This window comes from Lontra canadensis, unplaced genomic scaffold, assembly GCF_010015895.1.
Source record: "Lontra canadensis isolate GAN:19392208 unplaced genomic scaffold, GSC_riverotter_1.0 scaffold6, whole genome shotgun sequence".
Classification (NCBI taxonomy): Eukaryota; Metazoa; Chordata; class Mammalia; order Carnivora; family Mustelidae; genus Lontra; species Lontra canadensis.
Window position 1 is genome coordinate 15560495 of NW_022631000.1, and position 20059 is coordinate 15580553.

General features: G+C 39.7%; 1 protein-coding gene across 1 annotated transcript in view; it reads left to right on the forward strand.

Annotated features, from left to right (window-relative positions):
• Positions 1–10878, forward strand: part of GAP43 (growth associated protein 43) — a 97094-nt gene extending 86216 nt beyond the window's left edge. Inside the window, exon 3 of the mRNA XM_032852272.1 lies at positions 10169–10878. Within this exon, the coding sequence (XP_032708163.1) occupies positions 10169–10257 (89 nt within the window). The 3' untranslated portion in view covers positions 10258–10878. The remainder of the gene's footprint in view (positions 1–10168) is intronic.
• The last annotated feature ends 9181 nt before the right edge of the window (positions 10879–20059 follow it).

Here is a 20059-nt window from a genome sequence, read left to right on the forward strand (position 1 = left end):
ATCTAAAGCTCCAGCCAGCCAGGAGATCGCAAGGATTAACAACAGATACACTTCCCACCACTCCGGACCACACAGCCGTTCTGTTTTTCACTTTCAGTACTGCATTCAGTAAATTACATGAGATATCCAACACTTTATTATAAAGTAGGCTTTTTGTGAGATGATTTTGCCCAACTGTAGGCTAGTGTAAATGTTCTGAGCCTTTTTTAGATAGGCAAGGATAATTAAGGATGTTCAATAGGTTAGGTGTATTTAAAGATTTTATTTTTATTTATTTATTTGACAGACAGAGATCACAAGCAGGCAGAGAGGCAGGCAGAGAGAGAGGAAGGAAAGCAGGCTCCCTGCTGAGCAGAGAGCCTGATGCGGGGCTTGATCCCAGGACCCTGAGCGGAAGACAGAGGCTTTAACCCACTGAGCCATCCAGGTGCCCCAGGTTAGGTGTATTTAAATACATTTTTTACTTATGATACTTTCTTTTTTAAAATTTATTTATTTTAGAGAGAGAGAGAGTACCTACAGGAGCAGAAGGAGGGGCAGAGGGAGAGGGAGACACTCCCTCCACTGAGCTTGGAACCCTCTTAGGGCTTGATCCCCAGGACCCTGAGATCATGACCTGAGCCAAAATCAAGAGCTGGCTGCCTAACTGACTGAGCCACCCAGGCACGCCTGATTTATGATACTCTCAAATTACAATGGGGTTCTGGGGACACGACCCCACTGTAAGTCGAAAACTGTAATTTAAGATTAGCAAAATGGAAGAGGCATTATTCTTCAGTACTTCTGATTTAAAGTTGGTTCTTGAAGACAAATACAACTTTTATTCTGATTAAAGGGAACCTCTTTCATTTTGAAATCAGAGTCCACAAATATGTCTTCTTAGTACAATTAAAAAGTCTTACTCTAGATACCCTGCCTCCTTTTATTTTTCCAGTGAGAGTGTCTTAAAAATTTTGTATGCCTTTTGACCACCACTGGTTTTACCAGTGGCCAGATTTTTCACATTAATGTTATCTGCCTGGCTTCTAAGACAATTGAATTTGTAAAGGCTAGAGACACACAACTAAGCCTTTCTCCCAGCTAGGATGCTCCTCACCCGGGATACTGTGAAGTGAAAAGGGGCAGTACAGAGTTGAACTCTTCTCAGATGGAATTTTGAACTACTTAAAAAATATACAATTTTACAGAAGAGAGAAAACAAACTCAGTTTCTAGGCTAACCTGTTTCTGATCATCACTCTTAGGAACACTCAATAGCACAACATCCACTTTTCCATCCCTAACATGGCCCTTCTCCAAATTTCTCAGTGTCATAGGAGCCATCATTGTTTGTGCTGACTCCCCATCTTCTACTCCTCCCTCAGACTAATGGTCTAACAGAAAAGAGTGTCTCACTGGATCTCCAGATTCAACTGCCAGCTCAGCACATAGTTTAGCCAAGGGGAAGAATGAAAGGGTGAATCTACCTGATGGTTATGCTAGAGTGAAAATCCCCTCAATTTTTGTTTTCATTTTTAACCTTTAGAAGTTGACTCATTCATTGTGAAAACAGTAAGAAACAATGTTAACACTGTTTAATTTTATATATTTATTCCATCTTGTCCCAGAAATGATTCAGGGCAACTATGCGAGCCACATAAATTACAATTAAAAAAAAAAATCTTTCTGTGTGTTCCTAATGGGGGAAGAAGATAGAGCACTCATTTTGATTGTCTGGCAGACATTTTATAGAGAAAATGTTTAAAAAGTTTTCAAGGCCAGTCAACTTGTATGTTCTTTGACTTTTGTTTTAAATTTTTTCAAAAAAGTTTCTGGGTCATTTTTCTTTCAGGAAAGAAGGATGGAAGGGAAGGAGAGAAGGAAGGAAGGATGGATGGAAGGAAGGAAGGAAGGAAGGAAGGAAGGAAGGAAAAGGAAAGGAAGGCAGGCTAAAAAAATAACTTTTGCTCCAAATGTTAAATGTCTTAGATTCTTTCCCAACCTCTATAACTAAAGAGCTATTTAAATAATCAGTCACTTGTATCCTTATTTTCTGATCAGAGTTATAGACTACAGGAACATTCTAGGGGAGAATTTTCTTCATCTTTTTTCTGGGAAAGAAGTTTTTTATCCTTTTGGGAAATTTTCCCCTTCTCCTGGCATGAGAATGTTAAACTTGATGGGTGTTTTTCACCCGAATCTCACAGCTTGGATTAAAGTCTCAACATACTGCATTCTACCCTTTAAATTTTATAAAGCCTTCTCAAATGCTTTCTTTCAACTTCTAAACAACCTGCAATAAGGTGGGGGAGCCAATATTATTTGTATTTTTTATAGATTAGGGAACTGAGGCAAAGAGAGAAAAAGTAACTTCTCTGAGATCCTATGGCTTTTTGGTGCAAAGTCAAGGTTGGAATACAAATCAGCTTCGTCCTAAGCCTAAACTTTTGAGACACGTAAACATGTGTATGTATGTGTCAGGTATCACTGGGACCCCACCACCATGCTGCCTTTGAGTTTTCTCCTTGGTTAAATTTTTGTTTGTTATTCTTTGAAACTCTCAAGTGAATAGTGTTATAAGCAATAGAACTATCCTTTTTTTCATAAAGTGTGAAAAAACAAGAGGTGGGGGCATAGGTAATATTTGCACCATTCTGCTGACAATAGTGTATACTAGCTCCATGCTTTGAAAGGAATTTAAACTGTAAAATATAGTTTTAAAAAAGTTGTTCAAAATGTGGATGCCAGTGACCATCCAAAGCCACGATTCCAGGCTCCAGATTGACATCTGGTCCGTAGCTCTTACTCTTAGCAAGACCATGTGAGCGACAAAGGGATGTATGCGAGTTAGCTATAGAATGTTTTTTTTAATTACTTTCCTTTGAGCCTTCGAGGTGATAATGTTTAATATTCAAGAAAAGTGAAAATAAAAAGGGAAAGCAAACACAGCAGCCCAGTGTGATTGGTAGAGTAATTGTGGGCATGGCCCCAGGATGATAGCAGCTTCTATTTAATCAATGTTGACAAGGCTGGGGAGAGCTGGGCAGGTCCCAAGAGATAATGTTTTACTCAGAAATCCACTCAACCTAATTTCAGTAATGTAGGGCTGTGGAGGGGCCTGGAGCCGAGCCAGTAAACAGGGCCATTAGAGCTGAGGGTAGGCGATGGCAGCTGGGAACACTGCCATCCCTCTAGCAACTCTGCAGCCTGCAGCCGGCCGCCGGACTGAGCACATGAGCAGAGGCTGCTGCATATGCTCCTGCTGTTTGCTCACCAGCAGAATGCAGACGTGCTACTCTCACCCTTTGGAGGAATGAATGGGCTGCTAAAGTCAAGAGTGTCTTCTAGACTGGATTTTGATAAAGATCAGAAAACCAGTTTGGCATGTGTCTTTCAAGGACTACTGTGACATCATCCACGTGATGATGTCCCTTACTCTTTTAAGGCCACCACCACACTGTTTCAAGTGCATACAGAAATGACTTCCCTCTTTCTTGCTGTTTTAATGTGGTCTTGATCTTTCCCAGGAATGGTGGTTAAGGATCAAGAATGTGAAAACTGTCAGGGTTTTCCATATTTTGAAACTTAGGTGACTTATTAAAGATACTCAACTTCGCAAATCTAAGAGAAATGATGCCCCTTTGGGCTGAGTTCTTCTTGTCCAGTTACAACTTTCTCCTTTACCACTCCTTCTGCAACAAACGATACACATGAGAGTAATTACTGTCATGGAAATATGCTAGTGATTACTAGCATATGAATCTCAGGAAGGTAGAGATTCTTACTTGGTGTTTTCATTGCTGTAGCGCCACTGCTGTATTTGCAATGCGTGGAATGGTGTGTGACACATAGTGAGGCTCGGGACCTTTCACCAAATAAATGAATGAATGAAAACATTTTTTTCTGCCCTTTTTTAGTGTCTCCAACTCTAGAACATTAAGAATATATGACTCTACTGTCCGTGATGTAATTTTCCCTCTTAACACAGACATGGTAACATTTATGGAGCTCCCTAATGAACATATCATTTCTAAGAAGTCTTTGGGTATGAAAAGTAACGGTTTGGGGGCGCCTGGGTGGCTCAGTCGGTTAAGCCTCTGCCTTCAACTCAGGTCATGATCTCAGGGTCCTGGGATCGGGCCCTGCATTGGGCTCTCTGCTCAGCAGGGAACTTGCTTCCCCCCCTCTCTCTGCCTGCTGCTCTGACTACTTGTGATCTCTCTGTCAAATAAATAAATAAAATCTTTAAAAAAATAAAGAGTAATGGTTTTGTCAAGGCTAAAATGGCAATGCCAGAGAAGGTTACAGTTCTTTATCAGATGCGAATGTCATCTGTTCAAATTGACTACATGTAATTTTTGATAATTTAAATAGTTAATATATTTAATATCAATAATTATAAAAAATTTTCCGATTTCATTTTTTTTTAAAACAACTTTTTCCCCCTTTAGACCAGACTGCTAAAATGCATCATCAGTTTTTGGTTTGGGTTTTTTTTTTGTTTGTTTTGGGGGGGATGCATTCTGCCTTATTATAAAACTGAATTTATGGGGTTGATTTCCCTCGGTGAAGACTGATTTGGGGGAAGAAGCCATCGTTAGGTAGAAAATAGTCATGGCTGTTAATGAGAATAAGTTACTGGTCACCTGAAACGCCTGTGATTCCTGTGAATGACCTGTAATTCCTTTAATCTTGTTTTTCCTGTAATGTCTTAACCATAGTATTAGGTTTCCTGTCTCATATGAGCAAAAATGCTCTTCAGAGCCAACCCAAAAGAGAGAAACCATCTTCGATCCTCTAACTCTCTGGATTTCAACAATCATGTGAACAACTCCAAGCTTTCCTTGTTTGCTAGCCCCAGGCCCATTTACTTCCACTTGGTTGTTCTGTGTCACCGGCTACAATCGTTTGTTTCCACAGCCTCTTCTCAAGCAGTAACTGTCTCAGAGGGAGGTTGACCCTCTAGATGGGAAATGTGATTATTTACCCTAATTGGATCATGATAATTGGAGTGACCAGCTGGCCTCAGCCATTCATCTGTCTCTGACATTCACCATGGTGATCAAAGTTTTTGCACAAAATACTGAAGATTACGTATTAACTCATCTCTAGCATTTACAATTATGTAATTAGTGCCAGAGAGTGCCAAGACCAGATTTCATATTGTTCAAGACTAATCAAGATTCTTCCCTGCATTCTGAGCTGCTTTTATTAAGGCCAGTTTTTGGACTTTGTAGGCTGCAGGCGTAGGTACCCGTGGACCCCCCACTCTAGTTTCCACTCTGAGCCCACCCATCCTTTTGGGCAAAGATAAGGGTGGTGGAGGCAATCTAAAATAGAAGCTGCCTAGATGTCTCTGTCCTAGTTTGAAATTTACTATTTGCCATTGACAAAAAGTCCACCCTTAGGTAAGATGCTTCATTTCCCAGTACCTCAGCTTCCCCAGCTGTAAAATGGGATGATTAAAGAGCTACAGTGATTCAATGACATGACACAACTACCTACAGAACTGCTTTGAGTGAGTATAGAGTAAGAGCTCAACTATGTTAGCTACAGCTAAACACTTGATACAATGGGTCAGCAAAGTCATAATTTGCATTTCTTTCCAGGCATTGAGACTGTTGAATAGAACATGTAAGAAACTGTAGATATACAAGTATATGGTCAACATGATTTATTAACTACAGTGACTTGTTTAGAGTTGGTATCGGAAGGAGAAGGAACAAGTTCACAATATCCAGAAGTTCTCCTGGCATTCAGGCTCAAATGGACCCATTTATGCATGGCTCAGATTCTGTTTCCAATACCTTCCCTTTTGTCCAAAGTTAATAAAATCATACACAGTCTCATACACAGTCTCCCATAAAGTGAATCTAGCTAGAGCAGGCCTGTTCTCCACATCTGATTACCATTTCCTTTATTTGGGTATAGGTTTATTTGGGTTTGTTTGTTTCTGTTTTTGTGTGGGTCCTAAAAAATATTATTAGGAGTTCTTAGCTTGCCTTACTTTTGTGGTTGTAGAAGATTCTTAGTTTAGATTGTTTCCTTCCTCCCTATTTTTCTCCTCATAATTTCCTTCTGGCCTATATACGTTTCTCTGAATCCACTGACTTGACACATTTTATTTCTACCAGTCAGTCATCCCTTCTAACACAAAGATGACCCCTTTTTTCATTATTCAGTAATATCAAGTAAATAAAAATTTAAAAAACCCTCTCATCTCATATAAAATATAATGTATATATGATTGTACGTATTCAGTTAAATTGAGTTCCAGCTAACTGACTGACATGTTCTCTTTTGCAGTCAAATAATTAAACTTCATCAGTTTTAGTTTTATGGTTTTTATTTTAAATTTTGGAGCCAATAATTCATTTTTAATCTCAGAAATTTCATAGGTCACTAAAAGCCTGTGGACCCTAGTTACTCGTTTCTAATGCTGAATTGATAAAACTGATTTGATCTTGACCTCCTCTGTCAAGTTTGGCCACCTGACATAATGGGGACACCAAGATTAGTAGAACTTCTAGGCTTTAGTCCTGGGTAGGCTATGAGAAAAACATAGAATTATGGTCCTAGGGAAATACCTGGACTTCTGTTTCCTCACCTATAAAATGAGGATGTTCACTCATTCTGTCATTCAAAAAATGTTTACTGAGAGCCCTTTCTGCACTAGGTTCTGTGCTAGACACAGGGGAGTTCAAAGTTGAGCAAAATGATATTGTTGTTAGCTTTGAAGAGTTGTGTGTAGGGACTAGATGTTCTTGGAGGCCCTTCTCCCTGCCAGCTCTATGATTATGGATTTTATTGTCTGTTAAAGGTGTATTGTTGAAAGGTTTAAGTGAGAGCAAGAGTATTTGCTGTTTTATTCACCTCTTCTTCTCAACATCTAAAAGAATGTATGACACATTGCAGGTGTTCAAAAACAACTTACTGAACAAGTAAATGAATAAATAATTATATTTCAAATACTTTGAAGATTTGGGAAGAAAGAACATGTAGATATTGAAGCTCTTTTAGTAGCAGGTGGACAACAGCCCTTGCTGTCACCATAAACAGATGGATGCCACTTTTACCCTCTCTCCCAGGCCAGGGCAAAGGGTGACAGGAGAAAGTATGGGAATTGAGGAGGATTTAACCTGATTCCACTCCCAACAGAGGACAGAAAGTGTGTGGCTGCTTCTCAGGATTCCTTGAATCTTTGTTCTTTTGTTTTCCCTTTTGGAATGTTGTTTCCTTATTCTACAAATGGTACTTCTCACCTTCCCTCTCCTGCTTCTACCTTTCCTCTCAAGTTTTTTAATCTCACTCAAAATGACCTCATAGCTCCAAGTTTTTATTTTAGAAAGAAAGGCTTAAAGTCTTGTCTTCTTCATACAACTGAACCTTCTATATGCTTCTAGCCACTTTAAATCAATATTCTGTGTCTTCTGAGGTTGGAAGAGGGCATTAAAAACATTGTTCTCTGGGTGGTAAGGATAATGAACCACTTTGGGCATACCTGTGGTATCCAAAGCTTTGGGCAGCGCTGGGGAACAAAGTAAATTCTCTAAAAGAATTCCAAATTGCTATAAATGAACCTCATTGAAATAAACCTGAAAACTTTCTTCCAGCAGAAAATCAGCTGATTCATTAGTGCACCGAAGTTCTGTAATCCATGGGAAACAATGCTGGTACATAGAGTATTACGAAGATCAGAACTGAGTTAGTCTTCATACAAAAATTTTCCTGGAAAATATGATTGGTATGCCGATAATGTTCAACTTAGAAGCTTATAGCCTTAAAATATCTTTATGAGTAACAGTAGGTAGACTTAAAACTGTAATAATTACATTTTGGAAATAACTTATGGTCAATGACAAATCCCCAAAATAAATCAGACTTAAAAACTTTGGTTAAAAAATGAGTCATTATAGGGGCGCCTGAGTGACTCAGTCAGTTAAGCGTCATTCTCTTGATTTCGACTCAGGTCATGATTTTAGAGTCCTGGGATTGAGCCCCACGTTGGGCTCCCCACTCAGTGGGGAGTCTGCTTGTCTCCCTCTCCCTCTGCCCCTAACCCTCAATTGCATTTTTTCTCTCTCAAATAAATAAATAAATCTTTTAAAAAATTAGTCATTAAAATAACATTAAATGTAACATTAAAATAATCCATCATAGCTGCTACCTTATTTAACAGACCAGCCTCATTTGATTCTAAAAATCAAATCTATTTTCAAGGAGGGAAACATTTTCTGCTACTGAAGGATTTAAAAGAATATTGTTAGATGCTTGTTGCAAAGAATGAGTTCCAAAAACGTATTTCCAGTGGCTGTCTTATTTGGATGTGGACGTTGAGCTTTATCTAAATATAAATATATAGCTGAATGATTGGAAAGAGACGTTACATTTATATGAACTCTTCTAATGGTCTCCTATAAGGCTCCGATTTCTCTAATCTCAACGTTTCTCAGTTTTTAGTAAGGCTGCTTGTGAAGTTGATCCTTGGCCGGCATCTAGCAACTCAGATTTTGAGAGAGTTCTCACCATTCCCTAAGAGTCTTTACTGTGCCTAACTCTTTTTGCAAACAGTGCAGTTTATGCTGGACATTTGTTTTCCTTCTGGGAGTCTGGATTTGGTACATGCTAGGTAGAGGGTACCCACATGACCAGCCTCCTATAAGAACTCAGTATAAAGCTCAGGAGAGCTTCCCTAGTGGATGACATTTCATACATGTCACAGTTCATTGCTGGAGGAATTAAGCACATCCTGGATTACTCCATAGGGAAAGGACTCTTGGAAGCTTGTGCATAGTTTTCTCAAAACTTCACCCCGTGCAACTTTTCCCTTTGCTGATTTTGTTTTATATCCTTTACTGTAGTAAGTTATAACCATGAATAGGACTATATACTGAATCTTGTGAGTCCTTCTATCAAATTATTGAGCCTGGGGGTAGTCTGAAGGACACCCAACACAGGGAATTTAGGTTGCTAACACAGGTGATGATGAAGCAAAGGAATTCTCTTCCTACTAGCTGGCGTATTAGTAAAGTGACTGTAATATGAAATCAGTTGACTGACTTTATCAGGAAACCAGGCAGAAGAGTTAGAAAATTTGGTTCTTTTTTTTTTTTTTAAGATTTTATTTATTTATTTGACAGACAGAGATCACAAGAAGGTGGAGAGGCAGGCAGAGAGAGAGGCGGAAGCAGGATCGCAGCTGAGCAGAAAGCCCGATACAGGGCTCGATCCCAGGACCCTGAGATCATGACCTGAGTTGAACGCAGAGGCTTAACCCACTGAGCCACCCAGGCGCCCCCAAAATTTGCTTATTTCCTGAGGGAAAATTATCCTTCAAAAAGACGTAGGCTTCCTTGCTAAGCAAAGCAAGCACCTTGCCCTATGGATAAGTATATTCAGATGGACTGTTCTTTACTGCAAGAAACTAGAAACTACGATGGTTTAGTTTAGAGGTTAGCTATTTTTCTCATAATAATAATAATAATAATAATAATAAGTCTGAGGAAAAGATGTGTAGGAGTGATAGGTCACTCAGTGACAGTTTCTTCTCCCATCTTTCTGCCCCATCATCCTTAGTGTATAGTTTTTGTCTTCATGATTATGAGATAGCTGCCACACTACCTGGTGCTGCTCGATATTTGTGTTATCAGGAAGAGCAGAAAATAAAGGGTAACCACATCCTCTGGGATCCTCCCTAAGGAATTCTGTCTCTATATAATTGGCCATCACTGTGTTACATGGACACCCTAGCTTCAGGGGGATCTGGAAATTCAAGTATTTTACTTCCCATCCTTTATAACACCACAAATAAGAAAAACTCTGTCACAATTAGCCTGACATTGATGGAGAATAGATACAAGATTGTTGTCGATTCCTTATTTGAAGAGCCTACATATGGATATCTTGATTGCAAGGCTGAGAGATTAAAGACAAGGGAATTTCTGTTCAGTGGCTCCTTCCCCCAATACATAACTTTGTTCCTGAGCTCATCCACACTAGTCACTGAATAGCCTCCTGGAGGTACCATCTTCTGGACTTGGACATTATATTACTGGGGTAGCAGAATCTCTTTTAACTTAAATCTCTTATGAAATGGTATGAAAAGGAGAAATGCATTGCATTATCATATGAACAGATGAGACAAAATACTAACCCCCTCTTCCCCCTCCCCACCTTGTTTTCTTCCTCAGAAGCTGTAGATGAAACCAAACCTAAGGAAAGTGCCCGGCAGGATGAGGGTAAAGGAGAAGAACGTGAGGCGGACCAAGAACATGCCTGAACTTTAAGAAATGGCTTTCCACGTCCCCACCCTCCCCTCTCCTGAGCCCTGTCTCTCCCCACCCTCTTCTCAACTCCACTCTGAAGTTTCCCTTCCTGTCCTGCTCACATCCGTGAGTCTGTCCTCTCCTACCCACTAGCCCTCTTTCTCTCTGTGTGGCAAACATTTAAAAAAAAAAAAAAAAAAAGCAGGAAAGATCCCAAGTCAAACAGTGTGGCTTAAACATTTTTTGTTTCTTGGTGTTGTTATGGCGAGTTTTTGGTAATGATGATCCAATCATTTTGGGAAATTCTTGCACTGTATCCAAGTTTTTTGATCTGGTGCGTGTGGCCCTGTGGGAGTCCACTTTCCTCTCTCTATCTCTCTCTGTTCCAAGTGTGTGTGCAATGTTCCGTTCATCTGAGGAGTCCAAAATATCGAGTGAATTCAAAACCATTTTTCTTTTCCTCCTTTAAATGTGATGGAATGAACAAAAAGGAAAAAAATCAAAAACCCAGTTTGTTTTGAAAATAAATAAATAAACAAATAAATAAATAAAGCAAATGTGCCAATTAGCGTAACTTGCGGCTCTAAGGCTCCTTTTTCAATCTGAATATTAATAAATCATGAGCGTAAGCAAACTCCAGTGGCTCTGTGTTTCTGTTCCACCTTCTCATTAGTTGGTTTGACATATTGGTGCCTCACATTTCATCTTCTTTCTGGCCTCCCAGTCTGACATCAATGACCCTGATAAGGAAAAGATGGACGAAGCCTTAGACTCTGATCAGGACCAATTGCTTTGGTCCTTGCTGGGATTGTTGGGGGAGGTGTCAGTTTGCTAGGGCACTATAACAAAGTATCCCAGCCTGGGTAGCCTAATCAACATAAATTTATTTTCTCACAGTTTGGAGACTGGAAGTTCAAAATCAAGGTCTTGGCAGGGTGGGTTCCTTCTGCGGGTAAGGAGAGAAGGATGTTTCAGGCCTCTCTCCTCAATGTACACAAGGCCATCTTCTTCCAGTGTCTCTTCGCATCACTAATGGGTATCTCTACGGGCACATTACCCTCTTTTAAGGACACCAGCCTTATTGGATTAGGGCCCACCCTAATGACCTCATCTTAACTTTATTAACCCCTGTCAAGACCCCATCTCCAAATAAGGTCACATGTGCATTGGGGGAGGAGGGGCACAATTCAACCCATAACAGGCACTAAGGTTTGCTTCTACTCAAATCGCCTTAGAGTATTTTCATGACTCTGGAGAAATATCCAGTAAAAGGTTATTCTAGGTTTTGCTAAGTTGAAGATTATAGAGAAAGATATAATTCTTAGAAAACTCCTGACTTTTGTTTAGATGAGTTATTTTAATCCAAGTATTGACATAGCACATTGTATCTTTTCCAGCTTTAATAAGTTAATACTTCTGTTGGACTTATCTCCTCCCAAGGCACTGCCATATTCTCGGTCATTTATAATCATTGTTCCTGCAGTGGTGATACTATATAAAGGAAAGGTATACATTTAGCACATCCATCCTTTCCAAATTTCCTTCTAGTTCCCATTTTCTAAGCACTCTCTATCAGAAGGTAAACAGTTCCCACGAGAAACAGCAATATTCCTAAATCTTGAAGTGTCTGTTGCTGTTCTTTTTCCCTCTAAATTTCCTAAATCAATCCCAGAGCAAATTCCTAAGAAGTTATACCCAGCCTTGACTCTGAGTCCCCTCATAGACAGGCATGGCCAGTGGACTCCCTTCAGCTTCCTATACTTATCTACACATAGAAATCCCTGGCAAGGAAAAGAAAATCCTTCACGATAATGGAGAGCATGGAAATAAGTGATTTTAGGAGGAACAACCTATACCCTGGTAACTTTACTCAGCTCTGTGTGGAGCTGGAACCTACTTAAAGAAAACTGATGTCACATAAGGGTTGAGTCCTCACTGGATCAAGGGGTCTTTCCTTGTCACTGATACTGAAGGAAATTTTCACTGGGAGAAGCAGCCACACAGAAAAAGGTCAAAAAGCATCAGTAACATATCCTAACAATTTAAGAGCTTTTTTTACTTCATTCTGAGTTGGTGTGATTTCCACAGAAGACTTTAGAGCAAAGATCTGGGACTCAATCATAATCTCATTAAGGTCTCAACAGGTGTGAGATTATAAAGTGTTGGAGAAGGTCATCCATGGGTTGGAGTCATATTGGCAGTATATTATCAAGGCATTCTCTTTTACCTTCAAGTTGTTTTGGTAGGATAAATGCTTTCCGTTCTTCCCCAAATCTATACTTAAAAGTAACATCCTTGTGACTTAGCATGGTTCAACTTCCTTTTCAAAGTATAATTCTAAAATTCTTCCCCTGAATCCATGGTCACCCTGCATTTTAAGTCTATACTAATATACACTGGTGATCTTACTGGTTGTGTCAGAGTTGGGATTTTGTTTTTTCACATGTGAATATCTATTTTTTGCTTTATAAACTCTTGGTTCCTTAGTAGAATTTCAAGATGGGGGAGGATACATCAGAGAAGCTTGTAATAATCCTAAAGGATATACCAGGGATAATTGCAGACCTCACACTGACACAAAAACAATGCGACTCAAACTTATACATAACGCATACAAAGTCAGGGTGATACTGGCTAGTACAGACCAAGATACAGAAATAAACAGATTCTAAACTTGGGTCAGAAAGCAACATAATTTGTTGATTCTAAAACATCTACATCTGGAGTACTTAAAAGAGTACTTAAATAAAAATTAAAACTAGGTTGGCCTTTCTCTTTCCCCCATCTTGCAACCTGTGGAGGCTTGCAGGGAACAGGACTCCTAAAAAAACAAATATGTCTGGAAGTCCGGTCCAAGGACATTTTTGTTGGCTATAAGTGGGGTCTCTGGAACGAGAGGGAGCACACAACTCGTCTTAAAATTGAAGGTGATTATACTCGATGGAACCAAATTCTATCTAGGCAAGAGATGTGCTTATGTGTGCAAAGCAAAGAACAGCACAGTGACTCCTGGTGGCAAAATAAACAAAACCAGAGTAATCTGGGGAAAAGTAACTTGTGCTCATGGAATGAGTGTCATGGTTCGTGCCAAATTCCAAAACAACCTTCCTGCCAAAGTCACTGGCCACAGAATCTGTGTATGTTGTACCTCTCAAGGATTTAAACTTACTAAAAAGTAAATTAATAAAGGTATAGATTTGTTCTCATATTTTTGTTAAAAGAAAGTTAGGGACACCTGGGTGGCTTGGTCACTTAAGTGTCTGGCTCTTGATTTTGGCTCAGGTCATGATCTCAGGGTCTTGAGATTGAACTTTGAGTTGGGCTCCATACTCAGCTGGGAGTCTACTGGAGACTCTCTCTCCCTCTACCCCTCCCCCAGCTTGTGTGCTCTCTCTCTCTCTAAAATAAATAAATCTTTTTTAAAAATTAAAAGTAGGTTGAAGACAAGTAGAAAAGCCTCAACATCAACAGGTGAATCTTTCAGATAGTAATAAAACCATATTGTGGGCACTCTTCCCAATATTCTACTGATAGCAAAACTATGGCTGTGTCTACATGAAGTAATCTTTTGATTGAGCTGTATTATTTAGGTCTAAAATGTTCAGTCATGATGTAATACAATTCCTATGATTCTACTCACACTTTGCCCACCATTCAATCTTTCTCCTCTATCATCCATCCATGACTTAGATCAGGAATTTGGAAAGCAGGCTGGTATCTCTTTTCCTCATATAATATTTAATTATGAGCAAATTATGAGATAAACTTTGCCTGCTGCTCCGACTAGACCCTCACTTTCCTTGGTCAGTATTAGGTGTTCTGGGGGTCTTTTACAGTGGTCCCAGCCCACATTCAGCTCATAGAGAGATCAGGGAGGGATTCTTAAACTCTCTCAACTTCTAAGGAAAAAAAGACACTTTGGAGCTCTCAAAAATGTGTCATTTCCAACATCAGCCAGCCCCAGAAAATCCAGTTCTGCAGTTGACATGGAAGCCTGAGAAATAGGAAAATCAGATTAATGAATGATTTCCATAGAGCATTATTGAGATCACCACAAATCCCATTAACGTGTTTTTTTTTTTTAACCTTTCCATATATTGTCTGTTGTCATGGAAACACAGCTTCTGCTAAGCTGCCTATGAAAATAATTTAATGATTGGTGACCCTTCTAGCTAAATGTTAGCTAATAAGCATTAGAAATGTGGGCTTTCTTCCTTTCAAAAACATGAAACAAAACAACCTCCCCCCCAAAAAACACCTTCACCTAACCTTTTTTCCTAGGGGATTAAAATTCATGCCTGCCTATCATGTCGGTAAGGCCTGCATCCACACCCACCACCTCTTTCAGTCACATATTTACTCTGACATAATTGTAATTTTGTCCTGTTTTCCTGGAAAAATATTCACCATCATCAGCAATGAAGGCAAGAGTATAGCTATGAGGATGATGAGCTACTAAATGCTCTTGGAGAATTCTACTAAGGAGGCAAACATATTTTGAGTGTACATTTTCCAGCGGATTGATTACTTGATTTGTTATTTTACAGGTATGGGTCACTGTGGGTAATTACAGCATATTTAGTGTTGCAGATGGTACCTTCATAAGTACCTTTTTGTTGAGGTGAGATGCTTCCATACCAAGAAAAACATTTCTGGTTAACATTGTATCACATGTGATCAGACTGTGAAAGCACATGGGGTTGTCAAAAGAATCTTAAAATAATTTTATTGTTTAATTACCCAAATAATACTATTTCACTGTAGAGAGATAAAAAATATTAAAAAGAAAAGGAAGATAAAAATACTCCCCAGTTTTCCACCCACAACTGAGCATTTTAACATTTAGAGATATAGCTTTATATAATCTGTCTGCCTGCTTATCTGCCTTCTTCCCTTTCTATTCACATATCAATTTATCTCTCTCTATATATAACATATATGTATATATATATATTTAAAATAGGCTCATGCTGCACATATTTTGTAAACTCTGTACTCCACACAAGACAGACATTTTCAGACAGATTGCTAAATGACTGACAGAGGACTTTAAAACCCCTGGTTCCCACTGCTGCTTCCCCGTGCTTTATGGATGCCTGAGGTAAAGGGGAAAATGTGCAACTCTTATACATATACACTTATTAGAACATTATCCTATATATTTTTTAAGATTTTATTTATTTATTTGACAGAGAGAGACAGTGAGAGAGGAAACACAAGCAGGGGGAGAAGGAGAAGCAGGCTTCCCCCTGAGCAGGAAGCCTGACGTGAAGTTCGATCCCAGGATTCTGGGATCATGACCTGAGCCAAAGGCAGACACTTAATGACTTAGCCACCCAGGCACCCCCTATATTTTTGAACCAAGGGTGAAGGCTAATAAATCTCTACAATCAAGGACATGACTCTATACAAAGTCTCACATTGGTTGCACAATCTGTTAGCACACCATTGTCACCCTTCATTAACCCACCTGCACGTGACCATGGGCTGCTTTCCCTTGTCAGGTCAAGGAACGAGGGCTAATTGAAAAGAACTGATGTCCTCCTGCAATAATGCAGGGTTGCAAGCATACAAACAGAAACCTGTCTTTATTTGAAATTTTGATATTTTGTTTATCCCTTATGCATTTATCATTGCATTCATTTTGAGTTTTCAAATATTGCATTAAAATATGATTTATCTTAATTATGGAATTTTTTTTTTTTGATGTGACCTCAGAGTTCACACTTGGGGGAAGCACCTCACTTGCCTCACCCTGATCCTGGACTTGAGGCTCCCAAAGGGAATGCTGGAATTGTCATTTTCTAAACAGACACTTCCTGCTGACTGGCAGCTGTGACTCTGTGGGCTATTAGGGACATACAGGGACTGTAAGGCTTGAGAGCGGGTGAGCCCATGAAGACTTCAGAATTAAAGGTCTAATATTCCTAAGAAGTTAATAGAATTACTTTACGATGTTTCCTTGCTCTCAAGAGAAAGTAGAGAGGGTGAAACACGGGGACATAGGCAATATAAAGTGGTCTAAAGCTGGTCGGGGCTGTAGCAAAATGAAGAATTTATGCCCTACCTAAATACTCTGGAAATAAACTTTAAAAAAGTAAAGGAGAAGAACGCTGACCTGCCAAACCACCAGTTTGCGATGCTGGCCGGGCTTTCACCATCCCTTACTGCCTTGGAAGTGCTGGGCCTTGAAACTAGACTTGGTCGGTTCAAATCTGGTGTTGGCAGAGAAGCTGATCCAACAGGGCCTCATAGAACCTGGAGCTAATGGGTACTAAGTGTTGTGAGAACTAAATGATCGTTTATTAACTCACCATGAGTGCAAATGTATGTTTAAACTGTAGATAAAAAGAGGAATATTTCACGTTATACTGAGGGATTAAAAAAAATAAGGTATCTCTCTTGTTTGGATTTTTTTAAAGCATGGGAGGGAGACCACTGCTTTTTAAAAATTTCTTCTTGGGGCACCTGGGTGGCCCAAAGTGGGTTGAGCCTCTGCCTGGGGCTCAGGTCATGATCTCAGGGCTGGAATTGAGCCCCGCATCGGGCTCTCTGCTCAGCAGGGAGCCTGCTTCCCCTTCTCGCTCTGCCTACTTGTGACCTCTCTCTCTCTCTCTCTGTCAAATAAATAATTTTTTTTAAAAATATAAAAAAAATTATTTTCCACCATGTTGGAAAAAGAAGATGCAGGATAGAAACAAAAGGAGAAATATTGTGTCTCTCTGTCCTTGTTTTCCCACCCTCTGGAGCCCTTCCCCTCTACCTCGAGTAAGTGGAAGCAGGGAAAAGCCTGGAGATGCTGGGGGTTTCAGTGAGTGAGGGGGGAATGCCTAGCAGCAGCCAAAGAAAACCATACCTCCAGCCCGGGAGGGTAGGCAGCTCCTGCCTTCACACAGGAGATCACCAACAGTGCTCTGCATAGCTGCCCTTGCTGACTTTCTGACCTCCTATCAGCCTGGGCCAATGAATCCTGCTTTCCTCCCCCACCCCCTGCCAAGGTAGCCGACCCTGTCTGTGTAGATGACTCCTGCCAGACCGTAGACCACTTAGGTGTGGGATTTTTGTTCTACTCAGTTTTATACTCTGGTTACCAGTGTGTCTGAAAATAGCAAGTGGATATCAAGAAAATGCTTCAAGAACACGCAAATGGGTGAATGAATAAATGAAGAAGTGGACTTTGATTCTTGCCTGTCAGTCTCTACCTCCCTTTCCCTTCTTTTAGTTTTGTAAACTTCCCACAGGAGCTCCAAGTTACAACTAAAGCTCTTGTCTAAGAAGAGGAAGAAGTACTACTTTAAGAATTCAGCACTCTCACATATCACACCCAGGGATGAACTTGGAGCAGCAATGGCCCTGTCAATCTTACAAGTTGCAATTCAGTCACTAAATAATGGATGGCTGAGAGGTTCCGGCTACAGTCTCTCCCCTGTCCCTGCTTGTTCCACACCTGACTTTGCATCTTGGCCCTCCATTACTGCATCATTGCCTTTGCACTTGCTGTCCCCTTCTGCTGGGAATGTCCTTTCCCTAGATACCACCTTCAGGTCTTTTTTCAAACAGCATCTTCTCACCAAAGCCTTGCATGCCCAGCTCACTCAATATTTTCTATTACCCTTTCCTGTGAAAGTATTTTGGGTGGGGACAAGTCTTGTCTCCATTTAAAATGCTGTTTCCTTGGGGTGCCTGGATGACTCAGTCTGTTAAGCGCAGGATTCTTGATTTCAGCTCAGGTTATGATCTCAGGGTTGTAAGATGGAGTGCCATGTTGGGCTCCATGCTAGATGCAGAACCTGCTTAAGATTGTCTCTCTCTGCCCTTTACTTCTGCCCCTCCCCACCCCTCCACCACTCAGGTTCAGCGCTTTCTTTCTCTAAAATCAATCAATCAATAATAATAAATACGATATCCTTTACTCAATTGTATTATTCACCTGTTTTCCATCATTACAATGTAAGCTTCATGAAGTTAGGAACTTCCACTGTTTTGTTTCTGTCTTCAGCTCTTAAGACAAGAGGGCATTGCATAGAAACTCAGTAAACGGCAAATGAGTAATCTCTGTCAACATGGCAACCACAAAATTTACTTAAGTCTTTTATTTGCTCCCTGAATTTAGCACATACTTTTTGACCTTCTCACTTTTAAAACTGGTTTCTCCTGTGAAGTGTGTAAACCTGGCAATTCACAGACCTGTACCCCTGGGGATAAAAATATATTATATGTTTATAAAAAACAAACAAACAAACAAACAAAAACAAAAAAACTGGTTTCTCCTAACTATAGCATTCATCCATGGACCACTTTCTCACATCATTTAGTAGTGGACATTGGTTCACCATACCTTTTCACACTCTTCCTGTAATAGACTACCTCTTCCTTATATTGAATCTATGCCACTTAATTTGAATGCAGCTGACGCTGGATCTTTTCCTTCTTCTCCTCAATGGAGAATAGATATTAGAACCTGGCCTGGCCAGTCAGCCCATTGCATCTCCTATTTTTGGCAATTAGCTTAGGCACCAGAAAGACCAGAGTTCTCCTCTGGGATTTTTCTCTTATAAATGGCTGTTTGTTCACCATGTGGAGAAAACTTGCCCAAGAAATGGCAAGAGACAGAGTCCTGGTAACATTATCTGGTCACCTAGTTCTAACAATGCCTGAAGCAAGTACTATTCTTGTACTTTTCAGTTATCTGTGTTAATACCCTTTTGTGCTTAAGTGAGTTTGAATTCTATTTCTGCCATGTACAACTTAGAAGATTCCTGATATACCAAGCCCTCTATGCTTGCCCCAGTTCCAGTCACCTCCTCCATGTAAGTAACCCCCTGGGCGATGCTCCTGGTTTCTGTTGGCCCCTGGAAATTTTCACATCTGTGGCATAAACATGGTGATTTGTTATCCAAGTATATAATATATCACTCCCCTCCACTGCATGTTGATCACATATTTTCAAGATTTAATGCATAAACTGAAAATGCTGAGCGATAACACCATTATGTCTACAGAGGAGGAACACATGATAATATAGAGTTGAGATGGGAAGGGAGGTTTGGGATGCCAATGATACTTTTTCCAGCCCCAAACTCTGACTTAGAGTCATAAAACATGCTATATGCTTAGAAGAACAGGATCTCAAATGTGATCTACTCTTGAAATCATAGGTGTCTCTCTCAAATATCAAACCTTAATTTATATCAAAACAGCATATGGTATGAAAGTAATTATTTATCTTAATGAACATGAATCCTTTGCTATTAGCAAACTAAGTTGAACAAATATTTTAAAATATTTACTCTGGGTATGTTACTGTAATGCTGAAATAGAGTGGGTGTTGAATGAAATAAAAATTAGTATATTTTTCTTGCCCAGAGTAGAATATATGTGAGTATGTATGTATGCATACAACACATAAACATATGTATGTGTGTGCATATATATATACATGTATATGATAATTTGATAAGACAGAAAATGAGATAAGAAACTAAAAATTGAAAACAAAAATAAAACAAAAACACAGAAGGCTCACTTTAACAGCTATAATACAGAATCAGTTGTCACTAGTGTCTATCCTGGATCTCTTCCAAAGGAATTAGGAAAGAGGAAGAGCTCATTTTGTCCTTAAAATAGGGATGATTAGCCAGCACCAAAAGCCTGCCTGGAAGGGGGCTTTCTTGTATATTTGAAAAGACAAAGTCAGGTTTTATTTTTTCCCCCTTTTAGCTTGACTTTCTCCAAATAGTCTTTCTGAGGCCTAAGTCGGACCTACCACATCATGTTGTGTAGTATTAAGCAAGACCCCATCTGTTACTTTAACGC